Raw genomic sequence first — 19,642 nt, forward strand, 5'->3', positions numbered from 1 at the left:
TCAAAAATATAAAATCTGTTTTAAAGCAATATAAGTTTAAAGCAACATGAGATGAGACCAGTATTTTATAACCCTGTTCAAGTTGGATAGTACAGAACATGATCTTCCTCTAAATAGTAATGAATATAAAATTCATTGTTGGTTTTTGTTCCAGATTGCTTGGAGCGCTTTGTTGCTGTATTTGTGACCAGAGTGTGAATGCTGTTACTCAAGAAATAAAGCCAGCTGAATCACTAGCCCAGCTGTTGCTTTTCCATTTGAATTCCAAATCTGCTTTGCAGAGGTTTAGCGTTGCATTAGTAATCTGTGAGTGGGCTGCTTTGCAGAAGGTATGTTGCTTACTACAGTTAAAATTCATGTTTTTCAGAGTTGAACAGTTTCTCCCTCTATTAGATACAGCATGATAATTGAAAGGTAAAACGTTAACTACCTTATAATTCAAGATTCCAATTTATTTTTACTTTAGGCATGTGTATTCCTATTGAGATAGACTTTTGGGCTGGAACAGTTGATCCCACTACCATTATCAAAATTGCCTTTTTGAATTACCTTAAAATTCAAACATGATTTGTAGGGGGTGATGGGTGGGTGGTGGTTTAAAAGATAGAAGCCACTAGTTCTATTGGGCACACTTTTTACTAAGATACACAGAGGCCTTTTGGATCCTAAGTGATCCTTGCATTTTGTTTCTGTTACTTTGATTAGTACAGTAAAATTTTAAGCTGCAATGTAGGTAAATTTTATCTGTTCCAAATGTATCCATATTTCTATTTCGTCAAACCCTAAAAAAGTTTAGACTTCTGTTATGTAAAAGTAGTTTCATATTTGTTTTCAGGAAAGTAAAGCTGTGGCTCTTGCTGTCCAGTCACGCTTACTTGGAGTCCTTTCAGAGCATCTTTATTATGATGAAATCGCTGTTCCCTTCACACGGATGCAGAATGAATGCAAACAACTCATCTCCTCATTTGCTGATGCAAACATTGACATTGGCAGCAGAGTAAACTGCAGTGTGTTTACAATAGATCAAGCTAATGAATTGGTGAGTGGAAAAAAAGCGCTACCCTCAATGTTTCGGTGAACAGTGTGAAAAGCAACTGAACAGCAGTTCTGGACTATTCAGCTGTCGCTGAAAGTAGTTGTTTAAAGTAATCCTGTACATCTATACAAATGAGCGTATTGACTCCAGGCATATCATTAATCAGAGTACTGTGGAGAAAGCAGTAACAGCCCTTAGGAAGACTCTTGCCTCCCATCTGGGAATGGTCTTTAGCTTTGTAAGTGTGGCCTTATAAAAAGAGAGAAAGGAAGAGCATTCTTTTGTCAGTTTCTCTTTCATTTCAGAGAAATAAAAATCAGCTGTGCTGATTTTTTTTTTCTTAGCCTCACGGCTTCTCTAGGCCTTCAAATGATGGTTTGAGACATTTTTTAAACCATGAAGCTTTAAATTAAAGTATGCTATACTGGGCGTCATGCTTTTTGTAGCATGTGACTCTAACCCAGTGGTTCTTAAGCTTGAATCCACTACCATTAACCAAGTATTCAGCATTATCATTGCCCTTTACCACCACACACAAGAAGCAGAATGAGGTGTGGGGGTAGGTTTCTTTGCCAGTCCCTCCCCACAATCATCCACATCTCTGTTCCTAGAATTCAGGGGAGGAGGTAGAAGGGGAAAGATCGACACATTGAGAAAGTAAACATTTATTTATGTAAATATACATAGGTATGATACACCAGATCTCAGGCGTATTTTCAATAGGTTCAGCGAGATCCTGGAGCCTGATGACCAACAGCCAACTCATTAAAGTTGGTGTTGATTCTAGTTTATGTGCCATTTTAAGGGCTTGTAGGAGGAATCAGGGATTTTATTCCAAAAGCAGGGTAAGCAGTATAAAACACCCTTTCTCCGTAGTTTGTCACTGCAAGTAGTGAGACAGACTGCCTAAATCTAGAATGCCTAGCAAGGTTTGTAGAGCATCCCTAGGAGCGCTGTATGACCTTAAGAATTATTTCTTTAATCAGTATTTTGTGTGTTTGTTCAATATATTTAAGGGTATTTGACACAAAGTAGGGGAAGAAAAAAAGGCAGAAAAGTTTAGATAAGCAGGCTATTGCTGTCAAAGATGAAAAAGGGCAGTATGTAAGAGCTCATCTCTCTCTTCCTTTTTTTCCAATTGTGCTGAAAGCCATGTGCTAAGCTGACCTGCCGGAATCCTGATCCCTGCTTTGGATACCTATAGGAGTGCTCTGTTTTTTGGTTTGAGATTTCTAAACAGAAAGAGGAAGTAGCCAACGAACATGTATCTTCAGAAAGAAGGCCATATGCAGCTTAGTCAGCTGTTGTGTCATCGCTTCTAAAGGATGCTTGCAGTTGCAACCTATAGCTTTTCTTGCTCAGAGTGAGGAGCAGAGTCACCTAAAATCATATATGCTTGGGGGCAAACTGCACATACAGATGTAGTGTTCTTGCATCTCTCTGTCTCAGCAACTCCCACTTCTAAAGAAAACGGCTATACAATAGCTTCTCCTTGGGAAGAATGCAGTACTCTCCACTTCATCATTCATTAATGCATTAATACCAATAAGATAATCACTGTGTTAAAACTTCTCTAGACTGTTTTGTCCCATCAGGTGATGGCGGTAGAGGAAGCATTCCATTTCTTTGGCTTTGTGTTTCCATACCTATTTCTTGGCAAAATTCTGATTGGCTACTGCCTGCTTGCTTGGAGTTTTAATTCTTACAAGATCTTAGTAAAGTTACTGACCAGTGTCCTTGTAAAGGGCCGTAGATCATAATCATGTATAGTTACTCCTTTAAGGTGTCCTGCAACCAGTGGTCGTACTAAAGTATTGAGTGAACAATAATGGGAAGAAATGCCTTTAAAGTCAACTATGACAACATTTGCAGTGGTGGAATTTTTCAGTTCCTGCTGATGAGGCTTAATATTTACATATTTATGTCCAATACTGGATAAATATTTAAGGAAATCTTGACAGGGTATTTTATGTTTAGCCTGGAGAGGAGACGACTGAGAGGTGATATGATAAGCATTTTCAAGTACTTGAAGGGTTGTCATATAGAGGATGACAGAGTTGTTTTCTGTTCCCCCAGAAGGTCGGACCAGAACCAATGGGTTGAAATTAAATTGAAAGAGTTTCAGCTAAATATTAGGAAAAACTTCCTGACAGCGGTCCCTCAGTGGAACAGGCTTTCTTGGGAGGTGGTGGGCTCTCCTTCTTTGGAGGTTTTTAAGCAGAGACTAAATGGCCATCTGACAACAGTGCCTATTCTGTGAACCTAGGCAGATCATGAGAGGGAGGGCAGGAAAGGTTACATCAGTGCTTAGTTCTTGTGGCCCCTTCTTACATGCCCAGGGTAATGCTGATTGCCACCTTGGGGTCAGGTAGCAATTTTCCCCATGTCAGTTTGACTAGGGATCCTGATGGTGTTTTGCCATCTGGGCATGGAGCAGGGGTTACTGGGGGTGTGGGGAGGGGAGATAGTTGTGAATTTCCTGCATTGTGCAGGGGGTTAGACTAGATGACCCTAGAGATCCCTTCCAACACTTATGATTTTATGTGTTATCCCTATCCACTGCTTTCCACAGTTTGTTTTACATCATGAACATTGGGATAATGTACTGAATCTTACTTGCTTTTTATATTTCATAACTGAAATTTTTTATTTTGAATTTGGATATAGCGTGTAAAAAGTCTTCTGAGTTCTAGGACCTTGTGCCTGTAGAAAACTGCTTTAGTATCCTCACGTAGTAGTTGGAGCAATTTTGCTTTTGTTAGAAGCATGCTTCAGTTTTAATTTTCTTTTTCCTAGGTCACTACAATCTTCAATGAAGTTACATCCTCTTTTAATTTAAGTCCTAAAGTTTTACAGCAGTTGGAAGGAAAGAGACAACAAGTCCAAATGACTGTTACAGAAACAAATCAAGAATGGCAAACATTGCAATTAAGAGTGCATACCTTTGTTGCTTGTGCTGTTGTGAACCTGGAGCAACTTCCAGAAAAATTAAATCCTGTGATAAAACCTCTGATGGAGGCTGTGAAGAAAGAAGAGAACACACTGGTACAAAACCATGCTGCTTTATGCATTGCTAAATTACTTCGGCAGTGTACGACAAGATCTCCCTGTCCCAATTCAAAGATTATTAAAAACCTTTGCAACTCGCTTTGTGTGGACCCACATCTTACGCCTTTAGCATCTTGTCCTGCACAACCCCAGAGTGCCCATGAAAACGCGAAAGGTATGTTGACTGGCTGTCAATCTTCAGGATAGCATAGGCATCAAACTTAGTTTCCTGTACAGCTTTTGGAGTTGAGGCTGGGGTGAGTGATGTGCCAAGTCAAATTACTGCAATATACTTCAGGACAAGCCTTTGTAGAAGAGTATGTCCCAAAAAGCTCTTGAAATTTGTTGTTCAATGTTGAGAAGAAAAACTTTCAACAGGCTGTGAAGTTAGAATGCAGGGAATCTCATAATGCCAAAGAGAGCAACCGTGAAGACTACCACGCAAAAATTCTAAGAATGGGAGATCACAGAAACTCCTTAAATACGGTTTTGAAATCTGCTGGTTGCTGTTGACCGTTAAGTGGTTGTGCTTCAGTAGGCAATTATGTTTCTGCCATTTTCAAAGAAGCATCTTAAACAAATAGCAACTTGGTTGTTCTCAAATAGACTTTGAAATAAGCCTTTTGTCTAGTTAATTATATCTGGTTTGTGCTGTATGGTGCTTACATATCACTTTATTGTTATTTCAAACAGCTTATTCTAGTGACTGCTGAGTCTTATTCTTTTCTATGTTGTGTCTTCCACATTTTATTAGGGAATTGATATTTTCTTCTAAATACCACCCCACCCCTCAGTTTCACTAGGAAAAGCAAGGCCCAGTAGGCAAAAACAGCAATTTCTATTGGCACAGCTTCTATCTAATTTTTAAAAACTGTTTGAATCACCTTGTTTGTTCTAGGATCCAATTCTGAAAGAGATGGGATGCATCATACAGTCACCAAGCACAGAGGTATAATCACATTATACAGGCATCAGAAAGCTGCATTTGCCATCACAAGCAGACGAGGTCCTACACCAAAGGCCACAAAAACTCAAACTGGAGATCTGTCCACTAGTAGCAGTGGTACCATAATCACAGAGCTTGATGAAGTGAGTGCAGACCTTAAGTTTTCAGTTTTGTTAAATGCATTACAATGCATTCCACTATAAATGCCCATTGTAAATGGGAGATCCCAAAGCAAAGGGGGCAGGGGGACCACCCTGGTTAAGGGAGGCCAGCATAACCACAGGTTTAAAGCCCAAATCCTAGCAGAGCATCCTTGAACACAGCAGAAGTAGGCTGCCACCTTTTCCCTCGACATCCTAGCACTGAGACTGGGGAAAAAACAAGCCCGTGGCTTTACTGGACATTAGCTGGGAGTCTATGCTGAACTTTCCACAAAAGAAAAATTACGAATGTAGCTGCACCAAACTGGTCTGGGCACTGGTTTAGGTTGAAGCCAGGAATCGAAGAAACACCACACAATTTTGAAAAATACTTGTTTATTAAAATTGTACATTAAAGGTTATATTTTAGAAAGTGTGCAAAAAGAGATAAAAACGAAGCTAGCTAAAACCTACACTGTACTAAGCCAAGATGGTAACTTGCAGGTCAGCATCCAGTTTCAGGTAAAAGCCAAGAGCAAAATATGAGAGTCAGTGTGGTGTAGTGGTTATAGTGTTGGACTAGGACCTGGGAGATGCAGGTTTGAATCCCTGCTCTGCTATACTCGCTCAGCCTAATCTGACAGGGTTTCTGAGAGGATAAAATGGAGGAAAGGAGAATGATGTAAGCTGCTTTGAATCCCCGTTGGGGAGAAAAGCAGGGTATAAATGAAGTAAAATTTAAAAAAAACAAAACTGGCTTTTCCAGTTTAGGCCTAATCGCTTAGCAGCCTTGGGCCGATCCCCTTAACCAATTACTGCACTGCTGTGACAAGTGAGGTTGACAGTGACATTCCACAGCTTTGTCAAGTCTGCATTACATTGCCATATGCATGTTCCACCTTCCCATGAGAACCCCAGCTTGGTCAGGTAAGCCAAATTAGTTGATATGCTTTGGCCTTGCCTCCCCATAACCTTGAAGACTTTAGTAACAGCACTTGGATTCCATCCCCATAGGAAGCAGTAGCAAGTAGCTGGGGGCATGTTGTTCACAGGCCTGTAGAATGGGACCCCCTGATCTGATTCACGTGAAACTTGGAGAGTCTTTACAGGGCAGGCAGCCCTCACTCTGCTGCAATTTTTATGCCATTTGCTCCAAAACAATCCTTCCAGGTCCCTGGAAAGATTCCTCCATAGGGAATAATGGACTCTGTTAATTTGTACAATAACTACAATTAACAGATCTGAATATGAAACCAGTCTTGAAAAACCTGAATATACTAACATTTATGGCCTTCCTGATATCTGAATCTGAAAAATAGCAATTTTTTAGCTCACACTTCTGATAAGCTTCATAAGCGCCGAGTTTAGGCAAGTCCAATTCATTCTGAAAAAAATGTGTAGTTAGAAACATACTATGTCCTTCACGGATAGCTTACTGACTTTCCTCTTTAATTCTAGGCTCAGAAACCCTACATTGTACAGAGGAGAGGAGCAGAATTTACTTTGTCCACTATTGCAAAACATTTTGGTGGTGACATGGCTGAGGGCTTGCCACATCTCTGGGATGCTATGGTTGGTTCCTTAAGGAGCAGCATTGATATAAACAACTTTGGTATGTGTATTTCTTAAAATGTGGGCATTTTAAAAATGAATTTTAAATATTCTCTGATATGGGATATTTCTTGCAACAGATCGAAAGTTGCTCTTGGAAAGGGGAGATGGCGCAGCCCAGGAATTGGTGAATTCTTTACAGGTTTTTGAAACGACTGCAGCCTCTATGGATATTCAACTTCACCCTTTGGTAATTAAGTTGTGACACAATTTCAATTACTAATTTTTAATGGGATGCATTAGTGTGGATTTTACACATTCTAAAATAGAAGAGGTGGTAATATAACCTGCAATTCAGGCTGTTGTAAAACTTATCTAAGAGTCCTTATGTTTTGTTTTTGTTCTTTATCAAAATACCACCGACTAGTCAGTCAGCTACTTTGGTTGAAAATACTACTTTCTGTAGCTTTAAAAAATATTTTCAGTGGAATGAGAGATGCCTAATACAAACACTTGAACTATTTTTCACTGAGATGGTCTTGAAAGGAACTTTAACCATAGCAGCTTTAAAAGCTTTTATTTCTAACGTGCTCTGATTTTCACTTTTCTGGTCATTAACAACATACAGCAGATTTTACTCCCTTTTCTCCTGTGCTGGAGATCATTTGTTCCCGATGCTTCTGGACTAGAGGTTGAGGTTGATGATTCGGGGTGGGGTGAGACCTTTACTATAGCAACAGTATAGTAAAGAGCTCTAAAGTCCTGAGTGTCTGGTATTACATGGGTCACAATATTTTGGTGAAATACTCTCATGAAAGGTTTCAGTAAGTTGATTGTAAATAAAACTGAAATATTGTTTCCTTTTGCAGTTGATTCAACACTTGCCTTATCTGTGTATGTGCCTTCAACACCCCAACACTGCAGTGAGACACATGGCTGCTCGTTGTGTGGGTGTAACGAGCAAAATAGCTACCATAGAAACCATGCACATTTTCTTGGAAAAGATTCTTCCTTGGCTGGGTGCTATAGATGACAGCACCAAACAAGAGGGCGCAATTGAAGCTCTTGCTTGTATCCTTTTCTAATTAAAGATAGAATTACTCCTACAATAACTACCACGTATCCTCCAGGTATAAAGAGAAATATTACATATGCTTTGTGAAGCCTAGGGATAAACAAATCATAGATCCAGAGGAGTTAGCCATGTTAGTCTATAGTAGCAAAATAGTAGAGAGTCCAGTAGCACCTTTAAGACTAACCAATTTTATTGTAGCATAAATTTTCGAGAACCACAGTTCTTAGTCAGAACCACAGCTCTCTTCATCAGATGCAGATACACAGCTCTGTTCATCAGATAGGGATAAACAAAAAACTGTGAATTTTTTTAGCTCACATAAACTTGACCAAATCGGTTGTGAATATATAGCATAATTGTATTGGAGCAAAGCTTTTTGCTTCTGACTGGCATAGTATAGAACGATTACTGTGATTCTAAACTTGGTAATGCAGAGGACATTTTATAAAGGTAGAATGGGCTCCATTTCCATGTCTCAATCTTCCCCAGAATTCTGGGTGGGCGTGCACATAGTGCTATGGTACTGCATTCAAAAGCATTTTAGAAAGCCCAGTAAATTGTCCTAATGCTTACAGACTCTTCCCTACTTTAAGAAGTGTGTTAAACAGTCCATTCTCTGACTTCCAGTAGAAGATATTCTCAAACTGGTATAAACCTGTGGGTTTGCCTTTGGCTAGCTTTCATGTGATGCTGGTTTTCACCTGAGCCATTTTCATTTGATCATGCTATTTATAACCAATGTTAGCTTATTTGTCTGAAGTCATGCTTTGCTGGGGTCCACTCTTTAAAATTTGCCAGCCTTCAGAAGAGGCTTGGTGGCTCAAATGGCCTATTCTGGGCTATGACCCTCTGGATTCCAGCCACAATCTGAATAATTGACTGAACACAGTGTAAAAATTGCTGCTAGTTATATGTGTGATAAATGGCAGCAATAAACCACTTTATCTGTAAGTGCTAAATGGAAGTGTGGTCTATATTTTGCTCTTCAGGTAGAAAAGAGTGTTCATTATAAAGCTTCGTGCCCACATGTTTTAGGGGTTAGGTTAAAAAAAAAATCTTGTTTTACGGGTAGACAAGTTTTAGATAAGTTAGGATGAATTAATATTGGTATGTTCTTCACAATCAATATGAAGAACACTTCTAATATTTATCTTTAAATCTTGAACAACTGTGTTTTGACTCTGTACTGCTGGTCTAGCAAGGGTCTGAATTCAGTTGCATGGCTTTCCCAAGTGTCTGATCAGTAACATTTGTGCTGTTATCCCTTTTTGACTCTGTTTCGTCTGTGAAGCCTCAGCACTCCCAGTTTACAGGTACCACTGTGAACCGGATAGAAATCTCAGATTAAACCAGGGTGTTGGACGGGAAACATAGAGGAAGATGAGACTTGGAATTCTTGGGGTCTTGATCAGGGAAGAGATGGAGGAAGCGCCAGTAGCAGCTTGTGATTGCTCAACTTGAGCAAAGTGGCAGCCTGCTGAATAGCAGGAAGAATAGCTGTAGGAGCGAGATGAGAGAATGAAAGGGGGGGGGGTGTAACGTTTAGTTTACAGTGACACTAGGAAGCAAGAGTACCTCCCAACTATGTGGTGTTTGACAGATTAATTGTTAATATGGGAGCATATAAGATAGCTAAAAAGTGGGTTTTAAACTCCAGAAGCCTGTAATGCACTGGCATAACAAGATAAAATGCCAGTGCAAGACGTACTTGAATTCCTGGAGCAGTGGGAAACATTCAAGAGAGAACTAATTGACTGTTTACTTGAGACAGTTACAGAGGAGGGGATGCTACAAGAACTGACGTGTAGGATTTGTACAGCTTTCTGTTTCTCAAAGCCTAATCTTTTCTTCCTCCCACTTACTAGTCCCTGATGATATCTTCCTGGAAAATACAAAGAAATCCCGCATTACAGGCATCTAAGATGATTGCACTATTGTGGACAATATTACAGAAGAGGTCCACTCTGATGAGCAGTAATGAGTTCTTAGTAGTAAACCAAAACATTTTAAACATTTTTAGTTCAGTTTTTTCTTAAACTCCTTTCGTTGCCTGTACAATCCATGCCATGTGGGTTCTGTTCTCCATACACTTGAGATCATCTTCTAGATTAACCCCAAGTGCATTCTTTTCTAATGCACTGCCAATGAGCAGTTGACTGTTTCTAGAAGAGGCATACCCAGTGTGCCATGCTCTGTAGTCGTCGTCAATTTTCATTTAGAAGATTATGAATCTAAATAGACATATGTTGCCAGATGTAAATGTTGAGAACCCAAGTGGATTAAAATGCTGTACTCATAGCTCCTTGGAGAACAATCTGGATATGACTGTAATAATTGAGAATTGAGCAATAAACTGATGTGGAATACCCATTGTAGGATGGAGGGATGAACAAATATAGGAAAGCTCTGCGATCATCTGCACCTTCTGCTGATGGATTGCAGGATCCAACCCATAAGGTTATTCCATTTTTCTTCTCAACAGTTGTGTCGGATATATTTGAGTGAGATATAACTAACTGGTCCTAAAATCACCATTTAACCTTCAGAGCTGCATGAGCATTTGAACCCAGGTTTCCCGAGTGCAAGTTCCACTGTAATTATTGCGGTAGGCTGAGATGAGGCAAAAGAGTCAGTCCAATGAGCCAAAGGCAAGCCTTACTGAATTTCTGCAAGAGTCTTTTCTTTGGCAACTGAGAAGCAAAAAGTGGGGCTTTTTTGTTCTAATAGGCTTCTGTAGTTTGAAGTTGTTTTAAAAACAGTCTGATTTTCTGTTATGACTAAAATAGCACAATGTGCTCTAATCTGTTAAAATATAATGTTGGGAACACTTGTGCATTTTTTTGGCATTTAATAGAGTCCAAGCTGTAGTGTTCAGTGCATACTTTCAATTTGTAAGAGGAAAACTATCTAAACAATATAGGGAAAAATGTGAAAACTGTTCATGTTGCTGTAATTTCTCAGACTATGTCATGATTCTTTTAAAAAATTGTATATTTTATGTAACAATTCATGTTCCGAAAATTTGGGTTGAGATGATAGTAAAGTAAAACTTGGTAGTAAACCAAAAAAGCCAGGGTAGAGCTGGATTCAAAACTGGTGTTGGAGGTGTTCCTTAATTACTAATCCAGCTGTAATGGAGCAACTAGATGTTGGAATTATTCCCTATATAGTTCTCCTAGTGGTTCCAGTTCTGGGCAGAATGAGTGATCAGACTGACAGTGTACGTTTCATGGCCACTCAGTGCTTTGCAACATTAATTAGATTAATGCCTCTTGAGGTAAGTCAGTTTTCAGTTCTGCTTGAAAATGTCTATGCTATTTCTCTTAAATTTTCTAAGTAGGAACTGTGGTTGCTAGGCCTCTCTCCAGGTGTGCTGGAGGTGAAGTAGTAGCTGGAGTGGGAGAGTCACCTTTAGAAGCATGTCCATTCAAGATCTTGGAGTAAGCACGCTTAAGTAGCAGCATGAGGAAGACCGCACCGTGTTCTTGTCCTGTCGGGCAATGTCTCACCTCCCTATTCCAGCCCCTGCTGTGCCCACCTCCCCAAACCTGGACAGAGTGTCTATCCAGTGCCGAGCTCTGAGTTGAGTTGGACCCTGAAGGGGAGTGGGCTCTTACCAGACTTATATCCATTGCTGGGATTCTCAAGGATCTTGCTTCATTCCTCAAACAGTTGACCAGTACTGGGTTGGGGGAGATGTTTCCAGAAAGGCAAAATAAATTCTGAACTGTTCCCTCCTATAAAATATAAGACACACGAGACTGCAGTAACTTCAAATGAACGCTTTCTACAAGTTTCCACTGCAAATGTTAGCAATGCATTGCAGATGCAATTCCAACTGAAGTCACTAGAAGGTGTACTAGTTTTAAAGAAGAACATGACTGAACTGTGTCAGATTTGTATCTTGTGCGAGTCACACTACTACTTGTTCATTGTTGTCATGCGTACATAGCGATGCTCATCAGACAGCAATTGCTTGCTTTGAATGTTTCATTCTATTTTTTCAGTGCCCTTCATCAACATTTTGAGTTTACTGTTCATCAGTGAATAATTACAGATCAATTAACCCTTTCAAGCAGGGTTTAAAGATGTAGAGCCCTTAGTCAACATAAAATGTTTACATTATAATGTCTGCAGTAAAACAGTTCTTGATTTTTAAGGTGAGGAAGTTTACCCCCAAAAGGCTACAGGAAAGTTCTTGCCCCATAGTCACATTCTTCTGGCATCCATCAGTTGACAGTTGAGCATAGAAGGTCAAAAAAATAGTATTTATTGAAAGGTAATGGATATTGGAGGGAAGAATGGTAAAGTTAGATGATAGCATCAGTATCATGTAATGCATTAAATTTTCACTGTAAACTCTATAAACAAGGTGCTTCATTAATAAATGAAGCATCTGAATGATTAATGAGAAACTATATCTGAGCCCTTAGTTGGGACAACTCTGTCATCGTTTTTCTTCTTGTAAATGCTTGAACTAATACAAGTAGATGTTTTGTGACTGGTTTAATGCGTTCATAAATAACATGGTAGCCTGGCCCCAAAGAATCTCAAGAATAGATTGCAGCAATGAATTGGAGACTGCCCTTGGTGCTGAGTGCAAGCAGTCTGTTTTTTGTCAGAGATAAGACCTGGTCTTGCAGAAACTATATTGGCCTACGAGCATAATTCAAAGTTTGGCTGTTGATCTACAAAAGCCTAAACAGCCTTGGAACTGTCAACAAGTCTGGTAAGAAATGCCCCCCCCCTCCCCTGCACCTGAGGTTCCTTTACCCTTAAAATTTGCCAAGGCTAATTTTAGGCCCTGTCTTGTACACTTTTTTTTAAAGGAGACAACCACTCCTTTAATCATTGTCCATTCCATTGCCTGGTATATTTTTCTTTAAACAAAAGAAAGTAGCAGCCGGGAAACAAAGCTTGGGCTTGGAAAGAAGTTAACATTTTAAAAAGTGTATTGAACTATATCAATGGCAGGGAGCAGTTTTAGATAGAACCCATTTAACTTCTAGCACTCATTCTTACACCAAAATACCCTTTTCAGAATAATGCAAAGGTTTAGAGTTTTGTGACTGAAAAGAAAAAGATGCGCTGAGCACTAGAGATTGTAAATGTTTATATAAAACAATAAATAATTGCTACACATTCATGAAAGCAGAGTATTGTCCAGAGACAATTATAGTAATGCACAGAAACGGTGGACAGTATGCAAGGACATTGACAGTAATGCACAGAAATCAGCAATTCGTGCACAAAAACTCAGCAGTGACGGAATGCTGGCTAATACCGCATTTCAAAATCATCTTCAAACTGTTAACTTGTGCTAAATTAATCCAAAATGCCCTATAATACAATGCAAGTGTAGGTAACATTAACAGCCAAATTGAAGAAATTATACTGTGTACAATACAAGTCTGCCATAAAATACACATAGTAAATAAATGACCCACAAAACTACAAGTAATAAGTAAAATAAACATCTCACAAACCTGATTAACTTACAATAAAGCCAGGAATTCAAGCATGTACTGTATGGAAGATGATAAGACTGAAGTAAAAAGCCTCACCCTAGTGTTTATATATACAAGTAAGGAATTCTTCCTTAAAGGGACCAATATAACATTAGATGATGAACTATTAAAGATATAATACAAAAGGAAAATCCTTTTAATAAAAGTATGAATTAAGATTTTATATACACGTAAGGAATCCTTACTTAAATGGACCAAAGACAAATTGAAAAGAGTATTAGTATGCAGAAATATGAACCAAAATGCATTGTAATATGAAATTATATAAAGGGAGGTAAATCTCAACAGTCATTAAGACCATGTGGAGATAATGAATTCAAGGTAAAAATCCAGTAAGCTTCCCTCTGTAACAGTAATTTTCCTGTGTTGTAAAACTGGTAGGGTCTGGGTAATATCTTGTCAATAATCACAAACTTAAAGTCAGTTGGTAAGTGTTTTTCCATAAAAAGAGCAACTAAGGGAACTTGAAGGTTACAATTTCTAATTTTACTTCTATGTTCAGGTAGTCTGGTTCAAGGCACATGTGGTAATACCTACGTAAAGAAGATTACAAGGGCAAATAAGGATATAAAAATCATTAGATGATGAACAGTTAGAGAAATGATTCAAAGTAAAAGTCCTTTTAGTAAAATGATGAATGAAATTTTGGTCTGAGTTGCCTGTATACAACAGGTGCATCCATGGCATTTAGATGAGCTTTCAGAATAGGTCTGATGTTTGCATTTTTAAAGTCAGCATGCACTAAAAAATCTTTAATGTATTAAGATCTTGTGGGTCTGTATTACTGACAAGGGTAAGAGATTTTTTTATCATATTTTAAAAATGGCTTTTTACCAACATGTGCTATCAAAATTCAGTGGTGCTTGAATTGACTTCTTTCACTTTGAATTGTAAATGTGTTCTTTCATACCATTTCTCCCTCTTGTTTCTAGCACCTTTGTAGGTTCTAATAAGTGCACACAAGTCAGTTTTATTAACTCCAAAATTATCCCCAAATTTGATAAATATGAAATTAACATTGAAAGATTACAAAACTGTTTATGAATAGCAAGAAATATAACAGAATGCCAGGAAATGAGTGTGGCAGAGTAGATAAATTTGTCATTTAAGTTTCTTCCCATCTTCTAAAAAGATTGTTTGTGGAAAGGAAGCAAGTTTTAAAATGATCGAGTGCTTGTACAATACAAAGTACTGTATTTTGCTGCAACACGATACTGCTTAAACAATGGCCATAGGAGAATTCAGGAAACAACCAGGCATTGACAGTCACTCTGCTTGGAAAAATATTCCCAAGAATTTTTTTTCTTTGTGCAATTTCTCATCTCTCTTAATTGCAGTATGGATTTTCCTTCGAATTATCTAGTTCAGGCCGCTTTCTGACCATTTTGCCAAACAAAATGAGATGTAAGGTATAAAGGCATGTGAGTTTCGTCTGTTTACTATCATTTAAGATGATAATAATATGCCCTGCCCTTCTGATGATGTAGCTGTTGAAGCTTCTTAGATTTTCCACGTACTTAAACCTCATAATTCAGAGAAAATTAATCTAAAAGTGCAGTAAATTTTTACTGCATTTTATAGATTTTATAACGCTTGTTTTTGGTTGCTGCTTCATACAGAGTAGGTCATAGCACTAGTGTAATACTTTTTTATTAGGACCAACTAAAATATCACAGAACAGTGCATGTTTTCAGGTTCCAGCGAACACTTCATCAGTCTTGATGTACAGTACAAAAGGGTGGAAGGAGATGTTTCAGGGCACATTGGCAGGGCCCAAAAGTGTACACTTCACAACTTTAAAAGGGACACCTAGAGATGTTGCAGACTTAACTAGGTAACATGTTTCTCGGTATAAGTCAGATTTCAGGATACCCAAAAAATTTCTGAGAAAACACAGAAGTCTTCCTTTTAAAATAGCAAAAACTAGCCGTTCAGAAGGATCTCTATATTCTGAAATGCATAGTTCCCTGCAAACTTGAGACCACCAGAAAAAATGTTGTTGTAGCTTATGGAATAGGAATATCCCATTATCCAATCTTAATTGTGATCTTAAGCACGCTTCAAGCCAAAATACAGGTAAATGGCTATGGTAAAAGATCATTAAAGGTTCAATTAATGGTTTATTTCATGGAAGCTGTGTTCACCCAATCAAGGCTAGTGATGTTTTCCAAATAATTTGTTTTCGGTAAATATAAGCAGATGATTCCTAGTTTGGTACATTTGATACATATAAATAAAAAGAATCTTTGAAATGTTGTACTTTTTCCTGTAATTTTTCAGAATGTCCTTTCTTGTTCCAGGCTGGTATTCCAGACCCACCCAATATGTCTGAAGATTTAATCAAAATTAAAGCCAAGGAGCGCCATTTTCTGGAACAGTTGTTGGATGGGAAAAAATTAGAAAACTATAAAATCCCAGTACCAATTAAAGCTGAACTCAGAAAATATCAGCAAGTAAGTTCTTATAAGAACATTTCTTGGACACAAGAATCTTAATCTTTAAACAAGTTTAAACCAGTCTGCAGATGTGTTTTGAATATCTTTAAGATTTGACATTTAACCCTGGTACATTGCAACATTTTTGCAATGTACCAGGTGTTATCACTAAGACATTTTTAAAAGTTTAAACTATTATTTGATTAAATGTCAATCAAGAAGTAAATTACTACAGACATACCAAGAGTTTTGAGAGTACAAAATTGGAAGTGATTTGGAAATCTTTCTTTAAAATACTTGGTTGTAGCTAAAATTACATTTTCTGTAACTTGTTTTTACTTACCAAGAATTACATCAACATTGTAAAGATCGTTCAAGAAATGAATGAGCAGAGCTAGGAAATGTTAAAATTCTGTGAGCTGGCCACAAATTTTGAGGCAAAGGGGTTAGCCAATTGCTGAGTTTTCAGTATCATAAACATTTTAATCAAAGGTATGTGATAGAAACATTTTGCTAATTCCTGGTCCCAGTCAACATTTCTGAGTTCTGGAACCTTTATGTAGTGCTCATGTTCAGATGTCCTAGTACTTGAGGTCTTTCTTCAACTAAAGTGACCTAAATTTGAGTGCTGTTGCAGTCCCTTTGCTCTTAGGATTCTTTTTTTTCCTCCTTTACAGGAAGGTGTAAATTGGCTGGCTTTTCTCAACAAATACAAACTTCATGGTATCCTCTGTGATGATATGGGCTTAGGAAAAACCTTGCAGTCAATCTGTATTCTTGCAGGGGATCACTGTCTCAGGTAGCCTACACAAGTACTGCTGCTCAAACCAATTTTTGCCTTATAAAGGTTTTTGGTAACCTGGTTTTGTTCTCCAAAGGGCTCAAGAATATTCAAGAACTAAAACATCTGATAGTGTCCCACTTCCATCATTAGTGGTGTGCCCTCCCACACTTACAGGCCACTGGGTGGATGAAGTTGGCAAGTTCTGTTCTAAGGAGTATCTCAATCCGTTGCATTACACTGGTCCCCCTACAGAAAGGGCAAGGTAAACGATACATTGTTTTAAAAATCTGCATTAAAATCTACATCATTGTCTCTTGTGATTATGAGGAAAAATCTTTAATTTTTTAAAAGACAGACTTGTCTGTGTACATGCTCCCCGCCCTGATGTTTGAAGACCTAATTTGTTGTTTACCTTTTCCTGTTAAGGTTACAACACCACGTGAAAAGACACAACCTTATCGTAGCATCCTATGATGTTGTGAGGAATGACATTGATTTCTTCAGGTAAAAACTACTGTTTCTATTTCATTCATTTATTTGTTGTAAAAACATTAATGATGATTTAGTTGTTTTCTTTCCTAGAAATATTAAATTTAACTACTGCATACTTGATGAAGGCCATGTCATAAAAAATGGAAAAACAAAATTATCAAAAGCAATAAAGCAATTGACTGCCAACTATAGGATTATACTCTCTGGGACCCCAATTCAGGTACATTTCCTTCTGTTTTAAAAAAGGGCTAGAGATAGCAATAGAAAGTTACTTGGAAGGCACCTAATATTACAAAATAAGTATCCAACTGTTGATGGTAGGGGAATCTTAAGCAGCCCCTCACTGCAAGGACCTGTCTTTCATTGGGGCCTGCATGTCCCTATGTGGGTACCTGTTTGTGTAGTGCTTGCAGGTGAAAATTTCAATTGGTATAGAGCAAAATCATGTAGCTTATCATATTTCATGTGTGATGTTAGTTGCACCATTTGAGTCTACGCACATTGATTTTTCCCCCCTGCATGTAGGCTTTAATGCAAACAAAATAGCTATGCAGAAAAATCAGCTTTGGAAATGAGACAAGCGCTTGTAGTGTCACAAAGCCCATTTCCTACTGTACAATATGTTCTTCAGAACCAATTTAGTATGCTGCTCTTGAAAGTTTCTAATCTAATGTTTTTGCTGTTTTCAGAACAATGTCTTGGAGTTGTGGTCACTGTTTGACTTCCTGATGCCAGGATTTTTGGGTACTGAGCGCCAGTTTGCAGCTCGCTATGGCAAGCCTATTTTGGCAAGCAGAGATGCTCGGAGCTCCAGCAGAGAACAGGAAGCAGGTAAGTAGCAAGTTCTCGCTTTCCAAAGCACTGTGAGTACTAGAAAAATCCAGCTTCCTGTCAGTGATGTGCTGCTATATGACTCCTGAAGAATTCTGTTCCCTATTGCTGTATTCTCTTTTTCTTGTGTGTTTTGTAGGTGTTCTTGCAATGGAGGCATTGCACAGGCAAGTCCTGCCATTTTTGTTGAGGAGGATGAAAGAAGATGTACTGCAAGATCTTCCACCCAAAATTATTCAAGACTATTACTGCACCCTCAGCCTTCTGCAGGCAAGTTGAAGAAGGGCAGGAATGCCTTAGCAAAGAGCTGGTGTTGGGCAACAAAAGAGCCAGTAATGAGTCTTCTCAGAATCTTGAATTTTATTCTAAATGAGAATTTATTGTAGAAAATATTGCTAATTTTGTATCCAAGGTAAAAGTGTAGCATTGTTTACAAGAGAAAACTGTCTGTACATTCTTTAACTTCTCCATTTTTACCTAGATTTTTGGAAAAGCAAGCAGGGTTAGCTCCTTGTGCAGCGCAGCATGTTTTTTAAAAAAGAGGATCACCTTTTATACATGAACAGACAGACTTTTTGTGTTCTTCTCAGCCCCACCACCAAGGGCCACAGTGCATTTAAATACAATTCAAGTGTCGGTGATGTCTCTGATCCTAAATCAGTGATCTTTTTCGTAGAGAGAATGTCAGATCTTGTTTCATCATTGATATTCCTTGTGTGTATATTATCTGCCCCTGTCATGAGCCTCTTTCTTGTGCTCAGCAGTCCCACCCACAAATCCCTAGTAGAGTATCCTTTTCAAAGCAACATTTGTCTTGCTTCTTTAGTCAGTGGTTTAATTTCCATGCTACAAAGAAGCCATAGCGGCCATATAGTTACTGGCTAGGAGAAAAGGCAGTCAGTTGATCCACTCAAATTACAGTGTAGAAATGGTCCTCGGTTTCTGAAGTTAACGTGGGAGCTGACTTGTAGATTGAAATAGTAGACAATTAAACTGAACAAAATTCTTGTGGGATAAATTGAAGCTAAGATCTATGAGCCTCATACTCTTTCCTTTTTCATAGGTTCAACTTTATGAAGATTTTGCCAAGTCACGTGCAAAATGTGATGTGGAAGAAACTGTTTCAGCAGTTTCATTGACTGAGGAAACTGAAAAACCAAAGCTTAAAGCCACAGGACATGTTTTCCAGGTACTAACTTTATCATATTCTGATGCCTTGTTAATGAGTGTTTACTGTAATTTTTGTAGTTAATGTGCAATCAGGCCTCACAGCACATTGGGGAATTTGTTTACTTGAACACTATATATATTGTTAAATAAATCTATATACTTAGCAAATTCATCTTTGTAATAAAGTATTCCCTTAAATGTAAACCAAGAAGGCTTTCTTTCTTATGCTTGTGTATAGCTATATAAACAAGCAGCTATGGAACAACTTTCCAGTAGAAATTTGAGTATTTCTCTCATAGCCTTCAGCAAAGTCTATGAAAAGCTTTTGGCTAGGGTTAATTAGCTTCAGTTATTTCTGTGCTGATCTAACTGTAAAGAACCTCTTTGGCTGTTACAATAGGTAGAATGAACACAAACCTGTCTTTTACTAAAAGCATTCAGCTTTCACTTGAGAGAATATTAGAGCTCTGCAGCACATTGAGGTTACAGACCAAAGCAGTTTGGGAAAAGCTGGGGATCATGTTAATTCTCAGAGCAGGGAAATAATCTTTATTCAAGTTTCGCAGGGGCAGATGAATGCATTGTAATCCAGGGTGGGATAAATAA

General features: G+C 38.2%; 1 protein-coding gene across 1 annotated transcript in view; it reads left to right on the forward strand.

The window, feature by feature from the left end:
* BTAF1 (B-TFIID TATA-box binding protein associated factor 1) overlaps nt 1-19,642 on the forward strand; it is a 51,697-nt gene that overhangs the window by 25,353 nt on the left and 6,702 nt on the right. The window contains exons 18-33 of the mRNA XM_054983188.1: nt 155-329; nt 836-1,039; nt 3,833-4,259; nt 4,983-5,173; nt 6,629-6,782; nt 6,862-6,971; nt 7,591-7,792; nt 10,925-11,073; nt 15,625-15,777; nt 16,437-16,558; nt 16,638-16,805; nt 16,970-17,047; nt 17,126-17,255; nt 17,725-17,866; nt 18,006-18,136; nt 18,930-19,055. Coding sequence (XP_054839163.1) covers nt 155-329; nt 836-1,039; nt 3,833-4,259; nt 4,983-5,173; nt 6,629-6,782; nt 6,862-6,971; nt 7,591-7,792; nt 10,925-11,073; nt 15,625-15,777; nt 16,437-16,558; nt 16,638-16,805; nt 16,970-17,047; nt 17,126-17,255; nt 17,725-17,866; nt 18,006-18,136; nt 18,930-19,055 — 2,662 coding nt within the window. The remainder of the gene's footprint in view (nt 1-154; nt 330-835; nt 1,040-3,832; nt 4,260-4,982; nt 5,174-6,628; nt 6,783-6,861; nt 6,972-7,590; nt 7,793-10,924; nt 11,074-15,624; nt 15,778-16,436; nt 16,559-16,637; nt 16,806-16,969; nt 17,048-17,125; nt 17,256-17,724; nt 17,867-18,005; nt 18,137-18,929; nt 19,056-19,642) is intronic.

Source organism: Eublepharis macularius, chromosome 6 (assembly GCF_028583425.1).
Source record: "Eublepharis macularius isolate TG4126 chromosome 6, MPM_Emac_v1.0, whole genome shotgun sequence".
Classification (NCBI taxonomy): domain Eukaryota; kingdom Metazoa; phylum Chordata; class Lepidosauria; order Squamata; family Eublepharidae; genus Eublepharis; species Eublepharis macularius.